The sequence below is a fragment of the Panthera leo genome, chromosome B1 (genome assembly GCF_018350215.1).
Source record: "Panthera leo isolate Ple1 chromosome B1, P.leo_Ple1_pat1.1, whole genome shotgun sequence".
Classification (NCBI taxonomy): domain Eukaryota; kingdom Metazoa; phylum Chordata; class Mammalia; order Carnivora; family Felidae; genus Panthera; species Panthera leo.
Window position 1 is genome coordinate 164,633,661 of NC_056682.1, and position 17,204 is coordinate 164,650,864.

General features: G+C 35.4%; 1 protein-coding gene across 3 annotated transcripts in view; it reads left to right on the forward strand.

Annotated features, from left to right (window-relative positions):
• NFXL1 (nuclear transcription factor, X-box binding like 1) overlaps window positions 1-17,204 on the forward strand; it is a 72,207-nt gene that overhangs the window by 23,146 nt on the left and 31,857 nt on the right. For all 3 annotated transcript variants that reach the window (XM_042936449.1, XM_042936448.1, XM_042936450.1), the window contains exons 10-15: window positions 391-515; window positions 1,197-1,319; window positions 5,742-5,832; window positions 11,320-11,440; window positions 11,667-11,826; window positions 12,563-12,654. In XM_042936449.1, coding sequence (XP_042792383.1) covers window positions 391-515; window positions 1,197-1,319; window positions 5,742-5,832; window positions 11,320-11,440; window positions 11,667-11,826; window positions 12,563-12,654 — 712 coding nt within the window. The remainder of the gene's footprint in view (window positions 1-390; window positions 516-1,196; window positions 1,320-5,741; window positions 5,833-11,319; window positions 11,441-11,666; window positions 11,827-12,562; window positions 12,655-17,204) is intronic.

The following is a 17,204-nucleotide window of genomic DNA, read 5'->3' on the forward strand; positions in this document are numbered from 1 at the left end:
TACTAGGGATTATTTTTATTAAATGTAACTGTTGCTGGGCACCTGTGTGGCTCAGTTCGTTAAGCCTCCAGCTTTGGCTCAGGTCATGATCTCACGGTCTGTGGGTTCAAGCCCCATTGTCGGGCTCTGTGCTGACAGCTCGGAGCCTGGGGCCTGCTTCAGTGTCTGTGTCTCCCTCTCTCTCTTCCCCTCCTCTGCTCACTCTTTCTGTCTCTCTTTCTCTCTCAAAAAAGAAATAAAAATTTTTTAACTGTTTCTAAAAATTATGTACATACAAAAATTCATAGTCTGAAAGGGTTGCCATTCTTTAGGAAGTCAAAAGAATATGACATGTTATTAGTGCTTTATAGTAATGTATCTTATTAACTTTGACTTTTTGTCTGCTCTTAGAGTTTTCTTTGCCTTGTACAGAAGATGTGCCAACTTGTGGAGACAGTTGTGACAAAGTACTTGAATGTGGAATCCATAGATGTTCACAGCGTTGTCACCGAGGTCCTTGTGAAACATGTAGACAAGTTAGTCATCTCCTGTAGTAATTAATTTTAAGAACCACCTAGCATAATATGTCAAGTGAGATTATTCTGTAATTGTTTTCCATTATTTATATAAATATCTATGTCATGATCTGTATGAGTTTAGTGACCTAATATTTATGGTGGAGAAGCAAGAGAGTATGCCAACAATCAAATCTAAAAATTACCTTTTGTTTGATTGTGTTTGGTAAAAGTTTGTATGTTATTTTCATAATCCAGCTCGGGGTTGGTTGTTTTCAGAAGACACTCAAGGCACTGATAAAGTTGACCTAGTGATAATGAAAGAAACACATGCCTAGAAGTGAGATGTTAAAGTTATATGTGTCATTTTGGTTTTGACCATATTACTAGATAATCTAATTTCTTTTATTATACTGAGACAAGATGTGCAGATGGTATGGTGTAACTAGATGTGATTTTAATGTGTGGTATTGTTTTACTATTTAATATCCAATTTTTACTATAATGAAATTCTATGAAGTCTTTGTTGGAGCAAAGTAAGATACAAACAATATTTTAAGGAAATTTAGCTTTATTTTTGGTAAAGCCTTTGTATGAAATTTTTATAAAACTTTTCTTCATTTTTTACTGATTATAGAGATTGCAATGTGGAAAAAAAGTCAACAAAAGTTGGTTTTAATAGCGTTTATTCGATATTTCCAGGAAGTGGAAAAGCAGTGTCGCTGTGGAAAGCATACAAAACGAATGCCATGTCATAAACCTTATCTGTGTGAAACTAAGTGTGTTAAGATGCGGGACTGTCAGAAGCATCAGTGTAGGAGAAAGGTATGTGTAGGAAGCTTGGGAAACTGTTTGAAAAACCATCTTGAATTTGTCCTTTTTGTGCCTGTGATAAGTGTTATCATGATTTGTTCTTCAGATGTTCAAGCATATCCTTTGCTTTCCATATGAAATACTAATAAATGTTCTAGATTAATTTTTTTTATTTGAGAGAGAGCAGGGGGGAGAGAGGCAGAGGGGGAGAGAGAAAGAATCTTAAGCTCACTCCACGCTCAGTTTGGAGCCTGACTGCAGGGCTTGATCCCACAACCCTGGGATTATGACCTGAGCCAAAATCAGGAGTTGGATGCTCAGCCAACTGAGCCACTCAGGCGGCTCTGTCTTAGATTAATCTTAATTGTTTATATCAGTGGGAAATCTTATCAAGTTGTTTAAATGATGGGTCTTTTTGGTCCTGGACATAAGCCTTTCAACTTGGTTCCTGGGCTGTTTCTGTTCCCTGGATTTTAAATCATCATAGCAGTGTTAGCGTGATAGTTCATTTGGTGGTAGAGGCTTAACTTTTAGTGTTCAAATCTTATTTATAAACACTTGGTTCTATGTAAGGTTGACCGGAGTATTTTATTGAATCTGTAGATTTGTGGTTTTTTTTGAGTCCTGTTTATCATTGTGAATTATCCCTTACCCTTCTGGTAAGGTTTTCTTGTGCCTAAATCCATTTAGATATAGTGATACCAACTTTGTTTTGTTTAACGTTAACATGGGTATCTTTTCCCATTCTTTTACTTTGAACTTATTCATATCTTATCTTTAAAGTAGATTTCCTGGGGTACCTGGGTGGCTCAGTCATTTAAGCAACCAACTCTTGATTTCACCTCAGGTCAGGATCTCAGGGTCATGAGATCAAGCCCTGAATAGGGCTCTGCGCTGTGTGTGGAGCCTGCTTAAGATTCTCTCACTCCCCCTCTTTTTCTCCCCCCTCCCCTGCTCACATGCACATGTACTCTCTCTCTCTCAAAATAAAGTGGATTTCTTATAGATCACATATAGATTTTATTTTATAATATCTTCCACTTTAAACATTGACAGTCTTTGTCATTTAATTTGGCTGTAAATCATTGACATTTAATATGATCTTTGGGGCACGTGGGTAGGTCAATTGGTTAAGTGTCTGACTCTTGATTTCAGCTCACGTCATGATCTCACGGTTCATGAGATTGAGCCCCACCCCCGAGCTGACAGCGCAGAGCCTGCTTGGGATTCTCTCCCTCTCTTTCTGTCCCTCTGTCACTCGTGCTCACGCTCTGTCTCTTCCTCGCTCTCAAAAACAAACTTCAAAAAAAGGTTTTTTAAGTTTATTTATTTTTGCTGACAGCAGCAAGCCCAATGTGGGTCTCGAACTCATGAACTGCAAGATCATGACCTGAGGTGAAGTCGGATGCTCATCGGACTGAGCCACCCAGATGTCCCTCCCCCTGCCCAAAATACACTTTTAATGTGATCTTTAGTATGGTAGTATTTAAATCTGTCATTTGCTATTTATTTTCTATTTGTCCATCTGTTGTTTTTTCTTTTCCCATCTTTTTGTTTTCTGTTTAATTGAGTATTGTTTTTCCATGATTACATTTTAACTCTTTTATTGGATTTTCACACATTTTATATACGTGTATTTTATAAACTCCAAATACATTAATTTTACTTTTGCTTTAAATAGATATCTTTTAAAGGGTTTGAAAAAATAAGAAAAGTAGTCTTTTATATTTATCATCAAACTCACTACTTCTGGTGCTTTTCATCCTTTTACATAGATTGGGGTTTCTGTTTTCATTTTTTTTCTGTCAGCGGACTTCTAACGGTTTTTATAATGTTGGTCATGACGTCTTTCAACTTTTATAAACTACCTTTAGCCTTTGTGAAACATAGTTCTGTGGTAAAATTCTAGTTTGATAACTTTTCTCCCATACTTTAAAGATGTTGCTCCATTATCATTTAGCTTGCATTTTTTTTCCCCCGACAAGGAGTGTGCTGTGATTGTTATCTTTCTTCCTCTGCATGTAATGCCTCTTCTTTCCTTTGGGTATTTTTAGATATTTTTCTCTATACTGTTGGTTTTCAGCAGTTTATTTGTGGTGTTCCTTTGTATGGCTTTCTTTGTGTTTCTTTAGCTTAGTTTTTGTTGAGCTTCTTTGGATCTGTTTATAGTTTTTATCAAATTGTGAAATTTTCAGTCTTTGTTTCTTCAAATATTTTTCCCACGTGCACTGCCTTCTGAGACTCCAAAGACATGTATGTTATGCAGCTTGAAGTCCTACAGCTCACTGATGCTCCATTTTTTAGTCCTTGTAATTTATGTGTTTTAGTTTATGTAACTTTGTCTTCAAGTTCACTTATTTTCTTCTACATTGTCTAATTTGATGTTTATATCTGCCTGTGTTTTTTCATCTCAGATATAGTATTTTTTCATCTCTGAGAGTTGGAGTTGGGTCTTTTTTATATCTCCCATGTCTTTCCTTACCAGGCTCATGCTTTCCTCTATCTTCTTGAATATATGGATGGGCTATACTTACAATGCCCATTTTAATGTCTTTGCCTTCTAATTCTGTCATCTATCATGTTTGGGCCTATTTCTATTGATTGACTTTTCTTCTTTCGGATTATATTTTTCTGATTGGTAATTTTTGATTAGTTTTCAGACATTGTGAACTTTACATTTTTGGATGCTGGGGGTTTGTTTTGTATGTCTTTAAATATTTTTAAGCTTTATTCTGTTTTGAAGTCAAGTTATTTAGAAATCATTTGGTTCTTTTGAGGTTTCATTTTATTAGGTGTTTTGAGGCTGCCCTTTTAGTTAGGACTAATTTGGTGTCGCTACTGAGGCAATAATTCTTGTAAGTACTCTAGGTGATGCCTGTGTGTTAGGAAGTTCTTCCATTCTGGCCATAGGGAGCACAACCTATTTCTAGTCTTGAATAATCTCTGTAAACAGTTGTACCTTCTTCCACTGGTTCTTTCTCAGATTTTGAATAGTTTCTGCTTCACACGTGTAAAGACCAGTACTTGGCCAAAGACTTGAGAGGTCCTTTTGTAAGTTCTCCAGAGCTTTCTCTGTACTGCTACCACTTCTCCACAAATTCAAGCCACACTGACTTCTCTGAACTATGAATTTTGTCTTCTCAGCTTGGTGAGACCACCAGACTCTGCTTGTGATCTTCTTCCTTGTCCTATAGCCTCCAGGTCTGAGCAAGTGCTATCATAGGACTCACATTGTTTGTTTCTCTTCTTTTAGGGTTGCTGTCTTATGCTGCCTAATTGTCTAATGTCCAAAATCTGTTGTTTCATATGTTTTGTATGATATTCTAGTTGTTTAAGATAGAGTAAATCTGATTGTTATTCCTCCATGGTCAAAAACACAAATGTCAAAAGTCTTATTAAGTCATGGACCACATAACTTTCTTTCTCCCACTGTTAACTGGCAGGATGATAGGCACATAGTTTTACTTGGTAAATATTTGTCTAATTGAATGAACTATTTTGACTTTTAATTGTTTTTCAGTACTGTGTGTTCTGAGTTATTTTTATATACTGAAACTTGTTCTTAAGTAGGTTACAACCCTAAGTTTCTTTAAGACAGTTGTAGTATTTTTTTCCTCCAAAGTTTGGATATATGAGAGGCCAAGGAAGGAGTTAGCATGGCAAGATGGGCTTTAAGTAGTTAGTTGCTTTGTGTTCATGAATGAAAATTGGGAGAAGTTTGCACGAATGGATTGGAAAACAGGTGACAAAACAAAGTTAGAAACAATTAGCCTTTCTCTTTTTCTCTCCTTTAGTCTTTGATTCCATGGTTTGAAAATAACTGCTGGGGTGCCTCGGTGGCTCAGTTGGTTAAGCGTCCAACTCAGGTCATGGTCTTGTGGTTCGTCAGTTTGAGCCCCACATCAGGCTCTGTGCTGCCGGTGAGCAGCCTGCTTGGGATTCTCTCTCTCCCTCTCTGCCCTTCCCCTACTCTCTCTCTCTCTCTAAAGATAAATAAATAAACTTTAAGAAAATAACTGCCAAACTAATCTATACATTGAACTATACATTGATTTATTTTCATTAAATTTAAAAAATAGACTAATTGCCTAAATTGACTATAGGAGTTGACCAGATCCGTTCCTTTGGTTAATGCTGGCAATCTCTGCATAGATAAGTAGAAATGAAATTATCTAATGGGACTGTTGTTAGTCACAGAATAATTAACTGAAGGGCAAGAAACCTTAGCTTAATTTCATTAAGTTAGGTCATTGTCTATTTACATTTATAAGTTCTTAATACAGTCTGTCTACTTAGAAGAATGTGGATACTCTTGAATACTTTTATTCTTATGGTGAAAAGTTCTTTGGCTTTTCATAAGTTCTGAGAATAATGACACTCATATTATGTGTGGTTTTCAAGTGACCTGTTCTCTGTATATTGCTTTCCCTTCAGTGTTGTCCTGGAAACTGTCCACCTTGTGATCAAAACTGTGGACGGACTTTAGGATGTAGGAACCATAAATGTCCATCTATCTGCCATAGAGGTAAAATTTAATAATAGCTGTAATTTTTTGTTTGTATTTATACAGTGCTTTATAGTTGATAGAGTTTTATATTCATTATCTTACTCTGAACAACCTTGAGAACGTAGGGCAGTCACCAGTGTCCTTATTTTATGGACAAGGAGATTGAAGCCAAAGACACTTCAGTGACTTACTCAGGGAAATACCTAGTAAAGAAGTATGGCTAAGATTTGAACACAGGCTTTCTACATATAAAAGTTCTTTCCATAATACCATGTTGTTTCCTTACTTCTTCCCAGCATCTCCCCCACAGTTTTTAAATTAGTTATTATGTTCTTAGGTTTTTCAGCATTCTTTTGAATATTAGACATTTATATGGAATAGACATATAGTAAGGGATTGGATGTATCCTAAGCCAGTGTTCTCAGCCTTTTTGGTCCCAAGATCCTTTTACATTCTTTTTGTACCCAAAGACCTTTTGTTAATGTTAGTTTCATCTATTGATATTTATTGTATTTGAAGTTAAAATACAATGTAATAATATTTATTATTTTATTTAAAAATAGCAGTAATAAACCCATCACATCTTAATACAATAACTTTTTTTGGTGAAAAATGACGTTTTCTGAAACAAATGTAGTGAGAAGAATGGTATTTTACATTTCTGTAAATGTCTTTACTGTTCAGCTTGATAGAAGATAGGCTACATTCACATGTGTGCTTCTGCATTCAGTCTGTTGTTATACTGCTTGACCCATAGCACCTGGAAGACTACTCTAAGCACATGAGACCTTGCAGACCTCCTGAACAGGTCTTAGGGTTGCTAAAGTTATTAGACAATGAAAACTGCCTGGGTGGCTCAGTCAGTTAAGCATCTGACTCTTGGTTTCAGTTCTGGTCAGGATCTCATGGTTTTGTGAGTTCGAGCCCCAAGTCGGGCTCTGTGCTGTCAGGGCAGAGCTTGCTTGGGATTCTCTCTCCCTTTCTCTGCCCCTCCCCCACTCATGCTGTCTTTGTCTCTCTCAAACAAATAAACTTAAAAAAGAAAAACTGAGTTAACTTTACCCATTTGGAGTAGGATGATATAAAAAAGGAACACTGATTGTATAGGGTAGTAAGAAGGGATGGACTTTAGGGTAAGAGGTCCTGGTTCAAGTCTGGACTTTGCCACTTAGTAATGTTATGACCTGGGACAAACTATACTGTGGGATAAGGTGGATGCTTGATGCCTTCCTTAATCTCTTAGTCCTCAAAAACCTCAAAAAAATATGTTGTGCTGCTGTTATTTTGTACAGTAAGGAAATAGGCAAAAAGACTATTGGCCCAAGGTCATAGAACTAGTTGCAGGCAGGTCAGATGGGAACTCAAACTTTAATGATCTTTACATTATATCCCATTGCCTCCCTGTTAGGAAAAGTGGCAGATTCTATTAATCCCATAGATACTTTCCTATGAGTGTTCTCTCATGGGACTACTCATAGTGTTAGTGTCTTCAAATTGTGAAGTTTAGTTTTTCAGTTTTCCCCATTACTGAAAGAATTTTATTTTTGTATAGTCATATGATATCATTGATTCATTAGATTTCATTAACTTTAATAAAAATTTTTTTAATGTTTATTATTTTGAGAGAGAGACAGAGGATGAGCAGGGGAGGGGCAGAGAGAGAGGGAGACACAGAATACAAAGCGGGTTCCAGGTTCTGAGCTGTTAGGTTAGAGCTTGACATGGGGCTCAAACTCATGGACTGCAAGATCATGACTTGAGCTGAATGAAGTTGGATGCTTAACCAACTGAGCCACTCAGGTTCCCCGGATTTCATTAACTTTTCTAATGTTACTCATTAATTAAAAAAGTGTTTTTGAGTGTCTACTAAGTACCAGGCACTGGGAATATATAATTGAACGATATTGACAAAGTGCCTCCTGCTCTTATGGAACGTATTTTTTTTTTTTTTTTTACTTCCCCTCAGTTAGAATATAAAGAAAGAAAGAAAGAAAGAAAGAAAGAAAGAAAGAAAGAAAGAAAAGAAAGAGAAAGAAAGAAAGAAAGAAAGAAAGAAAGAAAGAAAGAAAGAATATCAGGTAGTGACAAGTATAGAAAGAAAATATAGTGTGATCGGGGAGGACTCTAGAAAGGTGACATTTGAGAGGAATCCTAAAAGAAGTAAGGGATATAAGCCATGTGCAAAAGAGGGTGGAATAGTGTTTTGGGCAAGAAAGCAGTAATTGCAAAGGCCTTGAGACAGGAGCATTTGAAGGAATTGCAAAGAGGACTGTAGTAAGTGCTCAAGGGACAAAGGGTAGGAGATGAGGTCAAAGAGATGGTGGGATGAAGGGTGCTGGAGAAAGAATATGTATAGGACCTTGTTGACCATTACTAAAATGCTGGCCTTTACTACAATTAGAAAACCTATCTAGTTATATTACCATTAAAGAAATTGGATCAGTAGTTTAGAATTGCCAAGAAAATACAGCTTAGTTGATTTTTACACATTAACAAAATTTAAGATATATATATTCAATCTCTTTATAAACTGTTCGAGAGTATATGTAAAAAAGGAAGATGTCCCATTATATCATCTGACAAGGAAACTAAGAGAAAATTATCAGCCAATCTAACTCATAAACTCTGTAACTCGTAAATATTTGTAAAATATTAAAGTTTCAGCTAGTCAAATCCAGCTATCCAGTATTACAGTATTAGCTGTCTAAAACCTTAATCTTTCATAACCAAGTTGGGTTTATTCCAATAATGTATATGATTGGTTAAACTTTAGAAAATCTAATAATGTGATTTACCACATTAGTAGTTTAAAGGAAAAATGAAACTAAGTAAATGTCTAAAAAACAGTTGATGAAATTCAATATCCATATTTGATGGAAACTTAACTGGAAATAGAAAGGAACATCCTTAGCTTGATACAGAGTATCTGTAAAAAAAAAAAAAAAAAAAAGGTAGAGCAAGCATCGTGTTTAGTAGAGGAGTGTTGAAAACATATCCCACTCTTGTTTATTTTGACGCAAACCCCATAAATCCTTCAGTATTCATTTCTAAAATGTGGATTCTTAACCTGAAAATAGTTAATATATGTAACATCAGCAAATATCAGCTGTTTAGATATATTGTCTCATAAATGTCTTCATTTTTTACTTTAGTTTGTAAGAATCAACAACCTGATAAGATTGACATATTGCAATTGGTTGATGTCTCTAAAGTCTATGAATCTATACTTTCCCTCCTCCATCTTTTTTTTTTTTTTTTTTTTTTTTTTTACCCCTTGTCACTTATTTAAGAAACTAGGTTGCTTTATTTAGTCACAAAGTCTACATATTACAGATTGCATCTCTGTGGTATTATTTGACATTTTCTTCTGTATTTCCTATAAATTATTACATTATTAGTGGGATGTAGAGGTTTGATCAGATCCAGGTTCTTCTTCTTCTTCTTCTTCTTTTTTTTTTTTTGGCAGAGCATTTATTTTTATTTAAAAAAGAAGCTTATTAGACCCTAACAAAAATTACTTTAATGGAAAGTATGTGGAAGCTACTATTTTGTAACTTTCACCATCCACAGTTACAGAAGACATATAGAACCATTATTCCATACCCTTTTTCATCATTCTAGATACCTTCATAATCAAGGTTATACTGTAACTCTTAGGAAGAGGATGCTAACTGGATGTTTGCACTGTGAACATAGGAAAATTTGACTTCTTTAAGTTCAAGGTTATCTGTGTTTATGGTTCCAGAACATTCTGCATGAGTACCCATTTTGGCCGTTGACCCACTGGTCACTGTAGTTACCTTCTGTATGCTGCTTTTTCATTTTAAAAATCTCTCTGAAGCTATTTTAATTTGTCATGTTGTACAGGTATCTGTAACAAATTCTGTTGATCAGTAGGAAGACCGTTCACAGAAATTATTGCTTATTTTTCTCAAGATTTAATTTTCATAAAAGGAAAAGTGATGCTGTAGGTTAACGTGGCAAAAAAGGTGTTATGTTTGATAAGTTTTCTCTTTGAATTGCTGAAAGTGATTGAAAATTATCATTGTTAGGGAGAAAATGATATAATATGCTGAATGAGAAGAGTTAAAGGTCATTATTAACTTTTAGAACATTTGACATCTAGTCATTCTTTTGGAAAGATTAAAATTGATCATGTGGATCAGGATAACTTGGCTTGTGTTACCATCAGGGAAATACTTCATGGATTACACTTATCAAAACACTGAAATATAAATTTGGTAATTTGTATAATCCATATATATTTATATTTTTCCCTATTGTACTTTTTACTCTCATTTCCTTATTCTGTGTTCATTATTTCAACCAGAATTCTTAACTTCTGTTCCTTTTAAGAGCTGTTTTAAGAGGCTTTATCCAGGATGCTTGTCATCATTTATCTGTTATCAGGTTAACTGCTATTCAGTATTTTGCTTGGTCTTGACACAAAGGTGGCAGTCTCTTATGATCCTCACTCCTTAGTTGAAGACTTTTATTCCCTTCTTGCTATTTCAGTTCTAGTGAGGAGCCTTAGTTACTGAGAACACTCCAGTGGGAAGAAGATGATGTTGGAACCGTGGGGAGAATGTTATAGCCTGTTTAAAAGAGTTTCTTTGATTTTGTTTTTATGTATCCTCACCAACATACAACAAAAGAAGGTAGAAAGCTGAAACCCAAATAACCGTTCTTTTTGAAATGTTTAGAAAAGAAGTATTTGGAATTAGAAGGGTTATAAGGGTGTAACCTAAAATAAGGGTTGAGAATGAGTCCTTCACAAAGCACGAGTAATAGAAAATTGACTATTCTTGTTAATAACCTGAAGAGAGATGTTATTCTTATTGGGGAATTTATCTAAAAATAATATACTTGAATAAATTTAAGTAAGTTTATCTAAATTTATCTCTTGCTGGGGAATTTATCTAAAAATAATACACTTGAATAAGCAGTATGTGTGAAAATAAGCCAGAAAGAGTATTGGCAACGTTAGATTTTCCAAGACTTAGATCCATTTTGCTTGTGCAGCGGCAATTAAATTAGTAGAGTGTTAAATTTGTTATTTAGAGTAGAACTTTTAGGAATTTTTAAAGAAAATCCTAAAACTTTTTAATGGAATTACCAGTGTAGCTATAAAAAGTATACAAATCTTAAGTGTATAGCTTGATGAACCTTTACAAACTGATCATAACCAGGTAACCAGAACTCAAGATGATTACACAGAACATTACCAATATTTCCAAAACCCTCCTTGTATCCTTTGTAACCATCATCCTGATTGCAAACAGTATAGATTAGTTTTTTGTGTTTGTTTTGTGTAAATGGAATCATATACTACATACTCTGTGTCTGACTCTTTTGCTCAATGTTATGTGTGTGAGGTTCATTCATGTAGTTCCTTTATTCTCATTGTAGAACATCCAGTTGTGTGAATGCTAACCTCATTGATTCTACTGTTGAGGGGCATTTGAGTAGTCATAGTCCTTTTTAAGTTTCAGACTTTTTTTTCAGGTAGTTGTTATCCCTGCCCAGAAACGGTAGATGTGAAGTGCAATTGTGGTAGTACAAAGGTGACAGTGCCCTGTGGCCGGGAACGTACCACAAGACCACCCAAGTGCAAAGAGCAGTGCAGGTTAGTATGAAGTTCTGCACAAACTTACATCTGGTATCTTACGGATTTAAATTCATACTGACTTTTAATATTGTTAGTATCTTTAATTTTACTTTAATGTTCTAAAATACTGATATTCACAATATTCTTGTTCTGTATGGAGTCAGAAGATAAATAGATAATTGCACTTTAGATGTAATTGTTTAATGATCAAAAGTAATTTAAAAAATTGTACTTTATGATTTAGTCGACCACCAACTTGCCATCATACAAGTCAAGAAAAACATCGCTGTCACTTTGGCTCTTGTCCTCCATGTCATCAACCTTGCCAAAAAGTTTTGGAGAAATGTGGTCACTTGTGTCCTGCTCCATGTCATGATCAAGCATTAATAAAGCAAACTGGCAGGGTAAGGGAATATATTATTAAGAGGTAGTGCATTGCTGTGGGTCATATTTTCTTAATTTTACTTAGTCATTCAACAAGCAATGATTAAGTACCTACTGGGTGTTAAGCACTGTGATAGGAGTTGGGGTACAAGGTAAATAAGACTTGATCTTTTGTCTTAAGCTCACAGTATAGAAAAAGCGAGAAACCAGTAAACAAATGTTTGCTAATACTGTGTGATAGTCATGTTGTAATCATGATACACAAGAGTTTGGCAGTCTTCCTTCATATATTGTGGTTCAGGGTTAAAGATATCTTTTGGTTTCCTCAAAGATTCATTCACTTACTCAGTGAGTATTTGTTAAGTCCGTACTGTGTGATAAGCATTCTTCGAGGTGCTGGGGAGACAACAGTGAACAAAATAATGGAGATTACATTCTACTGGTGGAAGTTGGATTTTACAGTTCTGTTTGTCATTCTTCTTTTGGCTAACGAGAAGTGAAGGAGGCTACATTGCCTTTGTTCTGCCATTTAAAAACTGGGGTCTGCCTCAATTTTTATTGTCAAATGTGTATAGAGGGGAACAATCTGATAATGACAATCTGATGGAATAAAATATTTCACTAAGCACAATTTGTTGATGACTTGGAAAAATTTCGATCTGCTTGAGCAGAGGATATGTGGAACTATTCGAGTCTTACAATGGCCCTATGATTTAATTCCTCTGCCTTAAAATTGTTAATGTATTTTACTTGTAGCACCAGCCTACAGGCCCTTGGGAACAGCCTTCTGAACCAGCATTTATTCAGACTGCATTACCTTGTCCTCCATGTCAAGTTCCTATTCCTACGTAAGTATTTTACAGTTTTAAAATGTTTATTTATTTATTTTTGAGAGAGAGAGAGAGAGAGAGAACATGGAGGGGAGAGGCAGAGAGAGAGAGGGAGACACAGAATCCAAAGCAGGCTTCAGGCTCTGAGCTGTTAGCATAGCATCTGACGCAGGGCTTGAACCCACGAACCATGAGATCATGACATGAGATCAAGACATGAGTCAGACACTTAACTGACTGAGCCACCCAGGCACTCCAATATTTTAGAATTTTAACTTAAAAAAAAAAAAAAATCTTTCTGGGGCACCTGGGTGGCTCAATTGGTCAAGCGTCCGACTTTGGCTCAGGTTATGATCTCATGGTCCGTGAGTTCGAACCCTGTGTCGGGCTCTGCACTGACAGCTCAGAGCTTGGAGCCTGCTTCGGATTCTATGTCTCCCTCTCTCTCTGCTCTTCTTCTGCTCATAGTCTCTCAAAAATAAACAAACATAAAGAAAAAATTTTTTTAAATAAAAAAATCTTTTGACACTTTAATTTGAAGTGTGTCTTAGGCCACCTACTCCCCTTTTTCTTTGTTGAGTTTATCATTCTTTCAGGCCTAGTCCATAAACCAGTCTCTCTTTTTCAGCCTTATTCCTTTCTAAATATATTTTACATACTGCTTGAAAACCTCTCCTATGTGTATATTTTTTCAGCCTTTCCCCCAGCTGGAGTTTAATATCCTTATTAGTTTCCATAGCAACTCTTCTTATCATTACAATAATTCATCCAAGAGATCATCCTCTGTTAGTTTTTCTGACTGATTCCCATGCTAGTCTTTGAGTTCCTTTAGGATGGAGGAAAGCCAGGTTTTAGGTAAGGTGTAATTGAAGGAAACATTGAAAATGAAAGTAGGTAGTTTTCTGGAGGGACCAGAAAATGACCTGGACTGAGTTGTAAGGAGCCAAACCTAAGGTAATAATAGAATCTTGGAATGGTTCATACTTTCAGTAGAGGTTATGGAATATAGAAGAAGAGGGAAGCATAGAATTCTGGGAAGCAACATAAAATCACCATTAAGGTTCCAAATTGAATATTGGTACGTCTTATATATCAACCTTTTCCAGAGGGCCTTCTTGTTTATTTTTAAAAGCTCTCACTCTCATTTTGTCCCTCCACATCTTTCTTTTCTGTTTAAGTAGCATGTATATTTTTGTATATTGGTTATGGAGTCAGGTTCGGAGGCAAAGTGTTGCTGGGAGCTATATCTACAGAGTGATTTTAGTCTGGATATTAGTGAAAGATTCATAAACACTAAAATTGTATAATTGTAATCAGTTATCTTTGAATTCCTTAGTTTATCTTACAGGAGGATTATTTAACAGATATGTCTATCTTCATTCATTCAATTAATTTGCTTGAAATCTTAGGTTGGATTAAATATTTTATGACAATAGAAAAACTGCCTGGAATTACTAAGTCATGTTTACTAGAGGTTTAAAAAATTAATTTAAAAGTCTTTCCTTTGCACTTGAATGTGCTGCTGGAAGTTTTTTTGGATATGTATATTAAATTTGTGTTTTAGAGTAAGAACTTTTGAGCCCAGTGTTGTGCTTCCCGCTAACTACTACTATGAATAAGTCATATCCCTTCTCTGTAAAATAAGGAAATTTAAGATATCTACAAAAATGTCAGTGTCAAAGAGAAAATTTTTGGAGGTCCTTCTCAAAATCTATTCATTGTGTCTAATAACAATTTTTTTCTAAAGTCTATTTTTTCTGGTATTAGTATAGCTACTTATACCCTCCTTTGGTTACAGTTTACATGGAGGGATAGACAGATTCTTAGAAACACAAAAGCAACTGAAGCTGACTCAGAAGTAGAAAATCTGAATAAAACTATACCTAGTAAAGAGATTAAAGTAGTAACCAAAAGCTTACCATAAGGAGAAGCTGAGGATGGGTGACTTTACTGGAAAATTCTACCAAACATTTAAAGAATTAACACCAATATTTCATTGTGGGGAGACATTTCCTGATTCATTCAATGAAGCTGGTATTTCCCTGATACTAAAAGCAGAGAAGGACCTCATAAGAAAACTATAGACCAATATCCCTTTTGTATAATAGATAACAAAAATTCTCAACAAAATAGTAACAAACTGAATCCAGCAACATGTAAAAAGGATTATGCATATGACCAAGTGGATGTATCCCAGAAATATGAGGTTGATTCAACATATGAAAATCAAAATATCAAAGTAATATTTTATCACTAGAATAAAGGACAATTGATAGATTCAGAAGAACATTTGACAAAATTGTACACACTTTCTTGATAAAAAAAACTCAACAAACTTGGAATAAACAACCTCCCTCAACCTGATAAAGGGCATGTATGAAAAGCCCTTAATCATACTTAGTAGTGAAAGACTGAAAGCTTTCCTGTTAAGAACAGGAACAAGACTAGGATGTCTGCTCTTGCTCCTATTTATGTTTACATTGTATTAGAGGTGCTAGCCAGACCTATTAGACTAGAAAAAGAAATAAAAGATGTATTCATACTATTTGTATTGTTAGATGATGTGATCTTGTATATGAAAAATCCTAAGGAATCTTTACATAAGTTATTAGAGATATTGAATGAGTTTAGTAACGCTATATAAGCAACACTGATATACAAAAGTCGATTCTATACACTAGCAATGAACCATCTGAAATGAAATTAAGAAAACATTTCTACCTCCAATAGCCCTAAAAAAGCAACTTGGGCGGTTCAGTCGGTTGAATGTCCGACTCTTGATTTCAGTTCAGGTCATGATCCCAGGGTCGTGGGATTGAGCCTCACATCAGACTTCATGCTGAGTATGGAGCCTGTTTAAGATTATCTGCCTCTCTCCCTCTGCCCCTCTCCCCATTCTCTATCTAAAAAATTAAAAAATTAGAAAACCAACTTGTTTATTCAACAAATTTAATGAAAGAAATCTAAGGTTTTATGCACTGAAAATGCAAAACATTGTTGAAAGAAATTAAAGAAGACCAAAGGCTCTAGTACTGGCATACATACATATAGATCAAGGGAATAGAATTGAGAGTCTAGAAATAAATTCATACACTTAATGGCCAGTTTTTGACAAGGGTACTAAGATAATTATTTAGTAAGTGGCAAGATATCCCACTTTTATGGATGGGAAGACAATATTGTTAAAGACATTACTACCCAAAGTAATCTACAAATTTAACATACTCCTTGTCAAAATCACAGCTGGCTTTTTTCCAAAATTCATATGGAAATGTAAGGACACAGAATAGCCAGAACAGTCTTGAAAGTGAAGAACAGATTTAGAGAACTCATACTTCCTTATTTTAAATTACAAAACTTTAGGGGCACCTGGGTGGCTCAGTCGGTTGGGCGTCCAACTTCGGCTCAGGTCATGATCTCGCGGTCCGTGAGTTCGAGCCCCGCGTCGGGCTATGTGCTGACAGCTCAGAGCCTGGAGCCTGTTTCAGATTCTGTGTCTCCCTCTCTCTATGACCTTCCCCCATTCATGCTCTGTCTCTCTCTGTCTCAAAAATGAATAAACGTTAAAAAAAATTAAAAAAAAATAAATTACAAAACTTTAACAATCAAGAATCAATCTGTGGTATTGTAGCGACGGACATATTGATCAATGGAATAGAATTGAGAGTCCAGAAAGAAACCCATATGTTTATGGTCAGTTGATTTTTCACAAGAATGTCAAAAAAATATAGTGGGTGCTGAGAGAACTAGATATTCACACGGAAAAAAAATGAAATTGGACCTCTGCTGCACAACATATGTAAATCTTAAAATGGGTCAAAGATCTAAAAGAGAGGTTTTAAACTCTTAGAAGAAAACAGGTGTAACTCCTTGTGTCCTTGGGTTAGGCAGTGGCTTGTTACATATTGCTGCCACCTAAAGCATAAGCAACAAAAGAAAAAATAAAGTGAGGACATTATTAAGAAATTGTGCTTCAAGGACACAATAAAAAAAATGAAAAACTTCACCCACAGAATGGGGAAGATGTTCGTAGATCATATATTCTATAAGAGTATTATCCAGAATATATAAAGATTTCTTTTTTTTTTTTTTTTTTTCAAGTTTATTTACTTATTCTGAGAAAGAGAGCACAAGCAGGGGAGGGGGCAGAGAGAAAGAATCCCAAGCAGGCTCTGTGCAGAGCCTTCAAGCAGGGCTTGAACTCACGAACCATGAGATCATGACCTGAGCTGAAACCAAGAGTCAGATGCTTAAGCAACTGAGCCACCCAGGTGTCCCAGAATATGTAAAGAATTCTTAAACTGAGAAGCAAAAAGGCAATCTGTTTTTAAAAATCGGCAAAATCTTCGAATAGACATTTCTCTAGAGAAGATCTACACATGGCCAGTAAACGTGAAAAGATGCTCAAGTAATTATTAGGGAAATTCAAGTCAAAACCACATTAAGATGTCAATTTATACCCACTAGAATGACTAAAATAAAGAAGACATAAGTGTTGGTGAAGCTATGGAATAGTTGGAATCATCTTACATTGCTGATGGGAACGTAAAGTGGTGCCACTACTTTGC